At 33.1% G+C, this 14487-nt stretch overlaps 1 protein-coding gene across 1 annotated transcript; it reads left to right on the plus strand.

Moving 5' to 3' along the window:
- The first annotated feature begins 2400 nt into the window (after positions 1-2400).
- LOC142982235 (uncharacterized) lies at positions 2401-13736 on the plus strand. The gene is made up of 5 exons (XM_076128640.1): positions 2401-2510; positions 2645-2691; positions 5962-6452; positions 11752-11955; positions 12677-13736. The coding sequence occupies exons 2-5, from the start codon at positions 2661-2663 to the stop codon at positions 12872-12874; spliced, it is 924 nt and encodes a 307-aa protein (XP_075984755.1). The 5' UTR covers positions 2401-2510; positions 2645-2660; the 3' UTR covers positions 12875-13736.
- Positions 13737-14487: the final 751 nt, after the last annotated feature.

Below are 14487 nucleotides of genomic sequence, written 5' to 3' on the forward strand. Positions count from 1 at the left end.
GTAACACATACATACATACATAAAATTAAGCCCCGATGGAGTGGGGAGAGACCAAAGAATGCCACTTGCTTCGATCCCTGCAAACTTCTTTTGCTGCGTTCACATATATATATCCTAAAATCATGACTAAACGCAGATATATTTCATATTATGTAAAAGATACGATCATAAAATTTGCTTTTTTACTTTTATATAATTATCCGAAGCTAACAAGGAACCGTTTTACAGATCTAAAATCCAAATTTCAGACAAAAACCTAGTAACGAGGCAGAAATCTTGTAATAATTCGGTCTAGATTGTTGTTTTATTCTATCTTCAGACATAACAGTTGACGCGCGACGATCTTTCAGTTTTTATTTATTCCAGATTTTGAAAGTATTTTCAAGTAATTTATGTAATCCTGTTAGCGTTTAATACGGTTATAGAACTGATGATTAGATTTCGTATAATAGGCGAATATTTTATTTGTGTAACAGGTTGTATGACTAATGAGGTCTTCATAGGAAATTTGAAGAATAATGAGCATTTGTTTAAATTGGATTTCCGTTATTGGTTTATCTATTTATGTATGTATTTAGAAGTATATAAGTATGTTTATCAGTGATGGTTACCATAGTACAAGCTCTGCTTAGTTTGGAATCAAATGACCGTGTGTGAATTGTCCTATGATAGGCATATACATATTTATTTTTATTCGTATGGTTTATTTCAGTTGAAGATTAATAAAGGTTTTACTGTATGGTGGTGTACGGTATAGTTATATTAGTACATTATCACAGTTTCTTATAAATTACAAAATAAAAGAGTTATTAATTTAAGCGGCATTGTTGAAATGTTTTGCTCATATCGAGTTTGTAACGTGTGTATTCGAGTGAAATGATTATAAAGCATGTAACCACCCCGGTGACCCCTGGGTTACCGAAGGTATTCTTGATTGTCGATGGACTTCCCAGTAGGAGCCTAATGCTTGGTAAGTAATGTGCCGAGTTTATACATTATACTCAGCACATTAGGTATCAGTAGGAGATGAACTTATTATCATATTATTATGGACATTAATAATGCAAGCTAAGCATATTTCTGGATGTAATAGTCGTGACATTACAAAAAATCAATATATTATCGGGTCGGGGAAAAAGTGTAATAATATCTTTACTCTACACCAAAACGCTCGATATTTGCGTACCTCACGAGCTCACTGAAAGAAACCTAATGAACCGTGTACTCATTTGTGATTCTTGAAGCCAAAGAGATTTTAATACATGTTCATACATACTATAATGAGAAAAGACTTTTTCCCCGATCTAATAATATCTTTAGTCTCTCATTCCTCAATCACATTATAAAACATGCTTCTTACCAGGCGTACTGGTGTTTCATAGCAAGTAAAGCCGCGGGCACAGTACATGATTGACAAACATAGTGACAGAGTGTTTCAGCGCTGTCATTGTGCGGCTTGTGCAGTTTGCACTCAATGATATAATTTTATTTTTATCTATACACACCGAGATTACAAGTAGCAACTGTTACAGATTTATAATGAGATGATAATACCTCATCATTGTAAAAATATACTTTTCTGACTATATTTTCCAAAAGGCGAGTATTTGTATTTGGGGTTGATTCCCCGAACAGGAAATATACTCTTAATTTTTTAAACAATACAAAAATTAGTACATATACATTATTATGTTTCTTCTGTAGGTACCCACAAAAATGTAATAGTACATGTATGAATTGCTAATAACAATGTTTAAAATCCTTAAATCATCTGTCACATTATGCTGATTGACTGCTATTTAATTTAAATTGATACCTTATTCGTTGATTATGTAAAAACCTTTTGAACTGATATACTGTTTAACAGTAGGCCTTTTACATTTATGTAACTGAACTATACCTAACATAGATGAAAAAGGGTAAAATATACGTAACGTCACATTTGCACTGATAGTAAGTATGGCGCAATGGTTAATATCATCGTCATGCTACATCTGAATCATGTGTCGTTGGTTTGATTATAATGGAGAATAGATATTAACGTGATTCATTTTGTTTATCATTTTGGCCTTTATTTATTTTCTCGGTGAAATAAAGTTTTTTGTTAAACATATTGTCTTTTTTTAGTTTGTAAGGCACCGTAGTTAGTTTCCCTGAAATATTACTCAAATAATATTCACAATAAATATGTCTTAAACGTAGATCAATGTTATGATATAACATAGTAACAAAGCATTAAACATAGTACTAATCATGATAAAGAAATGCATAAATTTAAATCTACGAACCAAACAAATTCCCTATTGACCCAAACAAACGAAACAGCCTTTCAATAGTTCAACAGCTCTATATAATTACTAAAGCGATCGGGTCTTTCGCTCAACATCCATTCACTATAAATACAAGTTGACTCTGTCTGTCAGTACATTGCCTCACAAACCACCGAGCGAAGGGGTCTCTCACCCCTGCCTAAACCGAAATATATCAAACTCTTGTGAAAGTATTGGAAGGTAGAGTCTAAATTCAGTGATCGTGCTTAAAATTTGCTTTTTTTCGTGAATTTTTAGTGATTTTTTTGCTTTTTTTTGCTAATTTTGGGGGTAGTTTGATAAAAGTGGTATTTAAATGTTATGGTGTGTTTCAGTTCGACTGTAGCGAAAATGAAGACGTTTGCAGTTTTACTTTGTATGGGTAAGTTAATTTTAATTATTATTGATTTCATTCAAAAAATTTTAATTCACAAATATTTTTTCAACAATAAAATATTGAATATTTATATTTATACATTTATAAAACCTAATTCGAATGAAAGATTGAAAAAATAATTTCATTATAGAAACAAAATAACATTCAATCATAGCTGATTAGAAAATTTCCCTTTTCCTATTTATATCTTAACTTAGAATTGAACTGAAATTAATATTGAATTAGCAATTCAAATAATCCATAATTTTAAAATACTTAGATTGTTAATGCACCAAATAAGCCATTTGGGAACATATTTTAATTTTTTACATGAACTTTCGTCCGTGATTATAACAGTTTAGATTTTACAGTTTCAGATAGCACAAGAGTGTTATTTACTAAACTTTTCTAAACAACATAAATAAAATAATCATAATACCTATGTTTAAAAATGAAAAATTCTATGCTTTTATCACGGCATTACTCACCTACTTATTTAATTTAAAAATAGTTATATGCTGTTCAATTACAAATATAAAAATATATTCTTACTAAAACCGAACTCCAGAAATAAACTTACATAATTTTTCTTTCACAATTGCCCAAGGATTTAACAGAGAAATTTAGAAAAATTTCAAGAGACACACTTAAAATAGTCGTCTATTTCATACAAACGATATAAATAAACCTGATATTAATTTATCACATCAATAATAATAACAATAAATTAATAGTTTCAGTTAGACAGTGGACTAGAACAGTTATTAGAAAACTACGAATTTCAACGAATTAACAAACACGCAGTATGCAAATGTCTTCCGTTTTACACACCAACAAACATCTATTACTGTTTTATTACCTTTCTTAGTGATACAGAAGTTATTCACCGAATTAAGGAGGCTGATTGTTATGGTAAAAAATGCCTGTTTGAAATTCTAAATGTGCTCAAATTGTACACGAGTCTCAAACAAATATCGCGCGTATGTTTAAAAGTCTTCTGGTACGAGAAAGTGTAATAAGCAGCAGGAAAAACGACTTTTTTTAAAATGCTAGTTTATATTAAGTACAATTTGTCTGAATTTAGACCACAACTTCTGATAAAAATGTTCTAAATAGCATGAACAAAAATCCTAAAAAGTAATTTCCTTTTCAATCTACCAAAGCTTTGGACTTCAATTTGATTAAATAAAACCTTTATTTAACTTTATTATTATTCTGATAAACCTAAATCATCACTAATTTAATTTCTAATACCGTCCGAACGTCATCTTGTCACTCAGGCTTCAGATCGAATTTATTAAATATGTCATAATAACGAATTATTTATTAAATGTCCGTCCATTTTATGCATGTTAATATAGTAAAAAGACGTGAGAACATGTCTTTTACATATCTGGAATTTGTCTCAAACAGTCCTTAAAAGGATGCTAAGTCCCGCATCTGGGATCTAACGGGTCATAAGTTGGGAAAGAAAAGTGTTCATAGCGCAATAGCCCTGTTTTAAATGGTTCCCTTTTTAGATATAGTATTCTTTTTCTATTTCAAAAATCACCAATTATTACATATTGTATAAAACAGTGAAGAAATGCCTGCAAGAAACTTAAAAAGTAACAGATGATTTAACCCAATTTGTACTAATCTTCAAATAACCAATCATTTACGTTAAATCGGGTTTATATAAAGGTTGGTACATGTGTATTTAGTTAGGAAGTAAAGTACGACTTCCACACGCAACAGTGTAAGTACACGCTATTCCACTGTACGCATGAACAAGTGCTAATAACTTATTAGTTAACCTGTTATGGTTTCTTTACTTTACTAAAAAATCTGTTGGATAAGGGGTTATCAGTAAGTAGTTTTATTTTTACTGTAAACGACTGTTATGTGTTATAGAATAGTTAGTGGTGCGTGATAGCTTCTATCATCTTGCAGAAAACGCCCACTGACGAAAATAGGCCTCCCTCATAGAATTCCACAAGTAGTGGTTAGTGTCTATAAAATTGCAGATTTTCTTACTTGTTTTATTATCTCTGACATAGAGTGTTAAATTGCCGAGACTAGAGAATTCCTAAGGTTTCCAAGTTTCAGCTGAATATACCTTTACGCGTTGCGGTTCAATATTAGACTCGCCCTCTATCACATGATAAATCCCCTATTTCAAACGAATGTTCATGAGATTGTCACTAAGAACATATTATAACATTCATCGGCTATGAAATTGCTTCGGAGAGCACATAAATCCGTTGGTTTTGCGCTTAACTTTTAGTAGGTCGCGTGTGGCCGTGTTTGTGACTCTATCTATGAAGGTTATGGAATACAGAGTATACTTGTGTTTTGACTAGTATGACCAAATTTTCGCAATTTGCTGGACATAATGAAACTGATCGTAATAAATTTGACCCAAAAAAGGAACAGGGCAAGCTAAATACCGTTTAAAATTTTGCATTTATAAAAAAAAAGCATTACAAAACAAACGTCTAGATAGTAATTACAAAACAAATGTTTACCTAATAAAACATAATAATTAAAATACATTTATATTATTATATTTATTATGTACTTAACATTCTGTTTAGAATTGTTATATAATAAATAAAATTAAACTATAATTTGAATGTACGTAATAACATGAACAAAAATAACTATATAATAAATAAAATAATTTATTTAAATAATTGTATAATTCGTAATATAATAACATTTTTCATGTTGTGTCATTATAAATGTACCTACTTTAAATGCAATTTAAAAAATAATGTAATTATTTTCGACACACAAGGATTTTAATTCCATGAAATGTATTGCAAAAAAATGAAGAAATATTTCCTTTAATTTAGCAACTTTTTATAAACCATGCTCTTAAAAAAAACAATTACCGTATGAAATTATTGATTTTTTGGAAAACCAGTATCGCACGTGGGCGCAATATAAGTATGTAATTAAATGATACTTACTTTAACGCAAGTGAAGTAATTTTTATTAATCTTGAAATTCTTGAGGTTAGTGACTTTTGTTAAACTGCTACACTTGATATTGCTTGGTTGTGTAAAGTCCAATGACCTCGAAATATTTGTAATATCCAAAAACAGATTCCGAACATACACACATTTTTCTTTTTTAAAAAAGCCTCTAACTACTTGAAAGATCGTGTTCAAAACGTTTTCGTATAGTTCAAAAGGTATTTTGAACTGGAACAAAACACAGGCAGTTATTAGATCCCAATAATAAAGTATAATATCTTTTCACATCTCAAATTAACCTCTCCTCATCTTCCAGGCACCCTGGCCCTGGCAGCACCAGTCCACCGCGACGCTCACTACGAATACGACTACGACCAGCACTCCGCCCAGGCCACAGCCCCCCAAGCGCAGGAGCCACAGGAATCAGCCAGCCACTATGACGCTTACATCCAAGATGTGAAAGCTGCAGCCAGCGGAGGCAACGGCGCGAAGAAAGGCTTCTCCCAAGGCTCTGGACTTAGGACCATCGCTGTAGGATCTGCTAACCAAGCTAAGACTGCTCTCGGAAACCAAGCAGCCGCCGGCTACCAAGCTGCTTACGTCGCCAAGAACACCCTTGCCCAGTCTGCGGCTCAGGCTAGTGCGACTGCCCAAGCAGCTTTGGCTGGAAAGCAAGTGATCCTGTCAGGTCTTGAACAGCAAGTCAGAGACGCGAAGGTGGCTCTGCAAGGAGAAGAGATGCAGCTGCAACAGGCTAAGAGAGCTGCCCAGGCTGCTGCCCAAGCTGCCCAACAGGCTATGCACCAGGTATGTTGAATAACAATTTAATAAACTCCTGCTCCACTTTTGACTTCCCTTTTTAGAGACTATTTTGCAAGATAGGTGACGAATTCTATGCCACATTGACGGTTCAATTAGTAGCTAGATATTTTTTTTCTTTGGAGACATTTTATACTTAGTTTCTTCATGTCTTTTCAAAGATGTTAACACATGTCCACATAAAACCTGCGTATGAGCATTGAGCGGTGTGGGATCACATCGCATCCCTTGAAGATCCGTCCGTCTTCGTCCACAAAATGTGGAAAAATCCGAACACCAAAGATACGTAGTTATTGTTAGTTTTATACATTATGAAAGTGTTCAATGAATTAATTAGTGATACAACACGAACAGCCGTTTTATTTCCGCTTAGAATGAAAAAAACGTGTGTTGTGTGCTCCAATGCTCCATAAATGGAATTGTGTTTGGTTTTATTTTGTTGCGGACAGAGGTTTTTAGGACATTTAGGGAAAAAATAATTTATTAGTGAACTAGCTGACACGTGCAGCTACCCAGCGGTCAGTGTTACGTCCCCTATTTCGTTCGCTTAGCGGTTCTCTTTTAATAAATGTTAAGCCTTTATCTTTATTAAGATATAGGCTATCAACTTGCCATTTTTCATTTCAATCGCTTTAATCTGTTTTCACGCGAGAGAAGGATAAATGATAAATATGCGCGGATTACGATCGTCCTTTTAAGGTTATATAAAGTCAAACTTATGATTTAAAACACGTCATAATCTAGAATTTCTTTATCCAGTGCCTGTATAAAATGACTATGCCGAACCAACAAACAAATAAATCAACCGAGAGACAAAACCGTTCATTACCGATTTTCAACAAGACAAAAAACCAGTTATAATCGTATCATATTTCACGGTCCATTACACTTCGTATCCAGTAAATTTCCACTATTGTCACAACGCATAAAAATGCGCGAAATTCAGCGGTCACGGTCAAACGGGCTGTTCGAAAACGGCTAATTATTCATAAAAGATATTGTGTAAACTGTCACAAATTCACGAGCATTTTGGCAATGAACTAATTAAAAAAACCGTACACCTTTTTTTGCAAAAGTAACGCAATTTAAGCACTAAAGAAATATAAAAATAAAGTTGACAAAAAAACTCGTTGTGTAAACGGTTGCGAGTTCACAAATGAGTTTTACAGAAATATAAGAAAAAGTATTTTGTAGTCGGCTGTAGAAAGATATCGGAAAGGCAATTATAATTAGTTACGTAAGTCGTTTGGTCGAGTTGTTTCGTGTTTGTTGTTCTTTTTTGTATTGTATTGTAATGAAATGATAGTGGTATCATGGTTAATAATTGTTGATATTGAACTAAATTGTGTTTATTGAGAGTTTGGTTACGTTATAGGCTTTATTTGGCCGTTGCTCAACCTGTGATGTGGTTGATAAATATTGCAGATCGGTAGTCGTTTGTTCACCATTACTTTTTTGTTGGGCTGTTGTTTACTTATTTCGTCTTCCTTATATGCTTTTCTTTAATATACCTAACCCAGAAAATCTAATTTCTTTCCGCATTAAGTAGAGCTAAGTAACTTCCGTGCTTTTTCAATTCGCATAAATCACTCTCGCAGCTTGTGTCAATTTCTTTTTCAAATAAATTCTTCGGTTCAATTCAAGTGTATAATATCGAAGTATTGTATAATATCCTCATTGTACATCGTTATTTATGCGAATGGAAATAAATAACAGAATTCCGTTCCAGCTTCTTTTACATCATAAATAGTAATCGTAACATTTCTATATAATAATATATTTCAAAATGAAATCTCTAGCAATACAACTAAAATCCATTCTACAGTAAATTGACAAACATTTGCAATAATACGTGTCCAATGATTGTTTACAAAAAGCATATTAATTTCGCACTTGGTAACTACAAAATCGATTTTCTTTCGTTCTATGGAGTTTAGTAATTTAGTTTAGCACAAAAATCACCTTGCGAAAGATATCTTAGGAAAGAAATCGTTCAATCGGGAACCGTATCTAATGGTGTTGAAATTATCTGTAAGATTTACTAAATGACGGTTCGATGTCTTATTTTAAAAGATTTATTAGATTAGTCTATTTGACAGATCGGGTGATACAATCAATGTTTCTTTTTTTACGGACGCCGATTTTAATCGCATTGCATAAAGAGAATATTGTGTGTTTGGATAGAAATAGAAGTGTTCAATATTGTTATATTATTTGTTCTGTACACTGTTTGATGCCGTGGTTGATACTGTTATGCCTCAAATGTGGATTATGACAGTACTTCACATTACACTTATTGTTCTTAAGGGTTTAGTGCATGTGTTAAGCTACAATCATCTTTCTTTATAAAGCTTAACTAGTAAGAATGGTAGATAGTGCGGACCCATGACACAATTGGTATTCCATTTTAATTATGTGGATATAAAAAGTGCTCTCCACTTGACGTAATTATTAAAAAAATAAATAGTGTGGAAGCTGACCCTCGGTTTAAAAGTTGCAAAACCTTTTTATTAAAATAACTTGTATAAGTACTTATTTATCTATTTTGTTTCGTATGTGCTATGCCTAGTCAGTTTCGACTAATCTTTTAAATTGGTTTCATTACATTTGATAATATTTTTCCCAGCAAGATTAAGTAAGCAAAAAGTCGTTCAGGAATTACTCCAATTTTGTAACTATAACAAGATGATTTCAGTTTTATTTGCGTATTAACAAATTCAGTGGACCGCGCAAAATAACGTAAAATGTCCGAGATTATATAACAATTGTAGATACAAACGTAATATACCTCCTGTTGTTTGTCAAAGGTTATAAAGAATTACAAATATAGCTATGAAATTGCATTACATGATTTTTACAATGATATAAATAAACACAGATGCTTTTCTGTGCCATCATTTGCATTCACTTACACATTCTATTATATACACATTCTTATTTGGTCCGTGAAACGTAATTTCCTGCAAATTCTTTGTATAGAAAAAAAATGTTCTATTAACAAAAAAAAAACGTTGATATTTGGAATGTGCATCGTAGTTCATTGCCAGACAATTTAAAATTTTAATGATGTAATTTTGTGTATTACAAACTATTTAAGTTAGTCGATATGATTATATTATATTATTATATTGTCATTTTTGATTACATTAGTCTGCTTAAAAAAAATATCAGATAATCATTGCAATGTAACTACGATAGGTGTGAAATAATAATTACGAATGAATTAAAGCTGTTGGAGTTAATTGTCCGGTTTTCTCTAATATGTATCAGATAGTTTTTCAGGCTGAAATTTGACAGTTGCTTTGACACTTTTGCTGTCATTTTATTGTACTTGATTATTTTAGTCGGCACGGTGAATCTTTTTTTCAATTAATTAGCTCAATTTTGGCCTACACATAACAAAACATGTTAAAGGTCTTTTTTTCTTGACTAACTTGATAGGTACTTCACTAATATCCGGTTGTTAACGTAATCGGAATTTCACCTCTTTACCTTTTTAAATAAACTAACAAACCACCATGATTAGGCGTTACGAGCAAAAAAGCATGGTGCAAAAAACCATTAAAAGAACAATAGTTGAAACAAAAAAGATAAATGAGAGTTCCATTATTTATTTGCAACATATTTTAATTTGTCGCCAATGTTACGCTCTACTTTATTTTAGTAGGCAAATAGTCTTTAGCCCGTAACAGAAAAATAAAAATAATAATGCAAATCGTTAGATAGATTGGTATTAAACGTGCAAAGTCAAGGATGGGTCCAAGATTTGAGGATAATTCTTTAGCTGTGTTTCGGAAAGCATACTTTTCTTTCTTTTCTTTTAAAAAGTCACTCCCGCACTAAGAATTGCTCTTGTGTCGCGGGGACTTTTACAAACATACAAACAACGGACACAAAGCACAACAAGACCCGAAACAATTATTTGTGAATCGCACAAATAAATTGTTCCATGTGTGTGGGAATCGAACCCACGACCTCCCGTCGCAAAGGTAGCGGAGTGGTTCACCACTGCGGAGGCAGTCAACTGTACTTGGGTATAACAATGAAAATCTTGTTATTTTTTGTATCCCAAGGAATAAAATTGCCTCAAAAACGCCTACGCGGCTACGCCTTTCGAATCAAATGCGAAAAAAGAACAAAAACAAATCGGAACTGCCATTAACAAAATACACAGTAATTTAAAAGTAGAACGATGCATCTATGCGTAAAATTGATAGAGCAGACATAACAGATTAAAAAAGTGCAAAAATGGCGGTAATTTCCTGCATGCTTTCTTCATAAATACATATGTATTTATTGATAGAAAATGAAACTGAAAGACGATCTGATGATGTCATTTGATCTTAACATTGAGTTTCCTGTTCGTGTGGCTACAGTTATTAGTCATTCGACTGGAAAACTTTCGCCGTCGTAGAACCTTGTGACTATTGTGTAAGCCGCCATGTTTTGATCATGTTACTAAACGAAAAAACTGTTTAATTTAGATCGATTGTCATTGGATGAAATGGAGGGCTTGGCAACTTATAGTCACGAAATAGAGAAAAAAATGAATAGAGTTTTTTTGGTAATGGAAGTTATGGATGTAAGAATCTATTTATAGGTTTACAATTGAATCGGTTGCTTTGATACTTTTATTATTTACGTGAGAGAAATAAACCGTGATTTATTATATTTGTTGAGTAATGAAAAGTCAGGAAATGCAATTGTTATTTTAAATACTTACGAAAATATCACACTTTTGTAGAAGTTTTCTATTCTCATTTAAGCAAGCATTTTTTTTTATATTTATACTTGATAGGATCGTTTAACAGTTACAGAAATTACGATCAATGGTCCTCGGCAAATCCAGTACACCACTGGAGAAAGCCAGCCAATCTGATCTATGAAAATGACGCAGTTAGGTAAAAGAACAAGGATATCCCCAATTTCCACACATCAACCAGGGCTTGAAACTGGGAAGAAAGAAACCACCATCTAAAAAATATTACATTTTTGTCTTCGACTTATTTCCGAATGATTTGATTCCATTTCTTTCTCTCATGCATGCCTGCTGGAAGAGCCGGGCCACCATTAAGTTTACTGGACACCATTTCATGTCTGTTGCAGACTTGACAGTAAACATGATCGTGAATGGCTAAGATTAAAAGATTTTTTGACAAGTAAACCCACAATTTCATGCATGAAGTACTTCCATAATCTGCCTTTTAAACTATCTTTTGCTAGGCATAAAAATTGGCGAGTTTTCAAGCCCTGTCCAAATCGTATTCTAACTTTATCTTTTATCCAGGTGAACGTAATCCAAGCCGCCCTTAACGCCGCCCAAGCGACCTCAGAGAACGCCAACGAAGCCGCTTCCCAAGCCGCTGGAGAACTTGGCGCCCAGACTGCCATGGTGGGAGCTGCTAGACAGAGGCTCCACGCCCTGCAAGAACAGCTCCATGGAGTCAGAATCGACTTTGAGGCTACGCAAGCGGCGGCGCGAAAGGCTCAGGTAAGAAATAGTTTTGTTTATAGATGATAACTTTGAATATACTATCCGCAATTTTTGTAACCAGAATTATTTCTCCGAATTTCACATTTTGCTTCTCTTTGGAAATGTGTAGGACAGAGTCTATAGGTCTGATTCTTAAACTAGTTTGGGCATACCACTAGAAGAATGCTTTGTAGAGGATACCTGTAGTTAGTTATTTCCAAGATCTATAGAATAATAGTATCGTTTTCCTAAACAGGAAGCGAAGCAGAACGCAAGGGCGTACATATTTGAGGACATTAAAATTTCCATGTTCTTCTGAGACTGAGTGGAAGATAACCGATGCTATTTGTTCACTGTTTTATGCCGAAATAAACTTGCTGATTTCATTACTTTCTTTTCTTGAAACATATTCTACTTTTGCACGTTTTTCCTAGGTATCCATAGCACAAATCCTCTCATTCTAAAAGCCATTTTTTTATAAATGACGAGATATTTTATTTAATTGACTTTGTCGAAAATCGTGTGTAAAATTTATCAACGATTCTTCTGAAAGCGTTATTTCAGCTTAGCATTTGACTTACAGCCTTCAGCTCAAAATCTAGTATAAGTTCATCTCCATTACTGTCAGCTTTTCTCTGCCTCCTGCTGTATAAAATGCCCATGACCAAAACCCAAACTAGCTATTAATTTCTTGCATTTTCCGTAACCTTCATCTATAAAATCCTTAAAATCTTTGCAGGCGGCAGCACAGCAAGCCCAGGCCAACGCAGCTGAAGCAGCAGCCAAGGCAGCAGCTGCCGGTCTCGGCCAGCAGAAGGACGCGTCTCACGAAGGTACAGCCCCTGAGGAGTACAAGGTGGCTCCAGCCCCCCAAAGCCAAGAGCAGGAGGGCCAAAGCCAGGAGTATTACACGCTCCAGTCGGACTACCATCACTAGTAACAATAAGGTTTTAGGTGTCAGTTCTGCTTTTCAATGAACTTCTTTTTGTTTCTTGATTTTTGATCCTATATACCCTTTCCATATTTGAGTTCTTCTGTGTATCTTTTTATTCTTAGTATTTCTCATATATTGATCTTTTCCTATCTTTTTATCTCAGTTTATTTGTTTTATGATCTTTATATTTTGTTTATATTCTATTGTTCCTTCTTATTGCTTCTGTCTTCGACTTATTCTAAACCATACAACGTAATGCATTTATGTTTATTTCCATATTATCAGCCGCCTCTAAAGTTTTTCCAATCAAAAATCAATAAACTAAAAAAGTTCGTGAATCCCAGAACTTAAATATTATGTTATTATTAGGATAGGATACTTTAGTATAAAATATTTATTTCACAACGAATCCTATTCTAATCTTAACTAAATATTGTGTTGTAAATAAAAAAATGTTGTTGTAGAGTATATGTGATAAATGTTATGTTTTTGAACATTTTTTTATACTTTTTATAATGAAAACGAGAGCTTATTTATATTTAGAAACGAGAAGTACGTTTTGTATATGTGTAACTGTATAGTTATACTGCAAAATATGTTAAAGGTAATGCCCAAAAGGCGAACGAAACGTGGGACGTGTAACACAGCATGCAACACAACAAACACGCAACAGTGACACAATAATTAACAATCTTTTGTCTCGAGTTGTTGCTGCAACATGCTACGACTCATGTTGAAAAACACGTTGCGTTACACGTTACACGCAACACCCATAAAACACTAACATAAAAGAAATTAAGTGCGATGTCGCAAAGCCATAGCCATCGACGAAAGTGTGAAAAAATAAACCATTGTTTTTTTGTTACTTCTGTTTATTTCAATTTTATCTATGACTGACTTGACAGTTTGACTTTACTTGACTATTTCTTCTGACTGACTGACATCTCACTTAACTGACTGACTAACCCACCGCTTCACCTGAACACCTTACACACACAATATGACTTGGTCACACAAAATTATCACAACCATTTTCAACGAAAACACAAAGCAAAAGAAACTTAAAAAATTGGTAAAAAAAATTCTATTAAAAATAACTTTGATTTGGCGTTTGAATAATTGGTATTTCCGTTATAAGTTGTTACTGCTAATTTATAACTCAAAAAGCATTTTATTTGATAGCGGAAATAGCCGTTAACTGTTATTTGTTAATATATTATATCGTTATTTAAAAGAATAATTTATTGTTATTTATACGGATATCACAACTGAACAGTCTACAGCACTGCATAAACCTATGATTTATTATACATACACTTTTTACTGTAAAAACCAGTTCCAAGGAAACCCTGGTAAGTAACACCTCCTGTACTATACTTATTAAAAACTTAACGCACGTGTTTCATAACAACTAACTCTTAACATATTAATTTAACTTTTAAATTAATATTAACACTCACTGCTCATGGGTAAACAATTTATTTGAACTGATATCACATTTTGATTTCTAACACCTCTTTAAATTCCTCTTTTATCTTATAAACTACATAGTAACTATCGTCATAGTCTAACAAATTAAACCATACTCAGGTACTTAAAACTTTATGCACAAGGTT

The sequence above is a fragment of the Anticarsia gemmatalis genome, chromosome 21 (genome assembly GCF_050436995.1).
Source record: "Anticarsia gemmatalis isolate Benzon Research Colony breed Stoneville strain chromosome 21, ilAntGemm2 primary, whole genome shotgun sequence".
Classification (NCBI taxonomy): Eukaryota; Metazoa; Arthropoda; class Insecta; order Lepidoptera; family Erebidae; genus Anticarsia; species Anticarsia gemmatalis.

Bases quoted from the DNA above. Each gene is read 5' to 3' on its own strand.
- LOC142982235 (XM_076128640.1), top strand. From the start codon at position 2,661: ATGAAGACGTTTGCAGTTTTACTTTGTATGG. The intron at 2,692-5,961 runs GTAAGTTAATTT...CTCATCTTCCAG, and splicing joins TGCAGTTTTACTTTGTATGG to GCACCCTGGCCCTGGCAGCA. The intron at 6,453-11,751 runs GTATGTTGAATA...TCTTTTATCCAG, and splicing joins CCCAACAGGCTATGCACCAG to GTGAACGTAATCCAAGCCGC.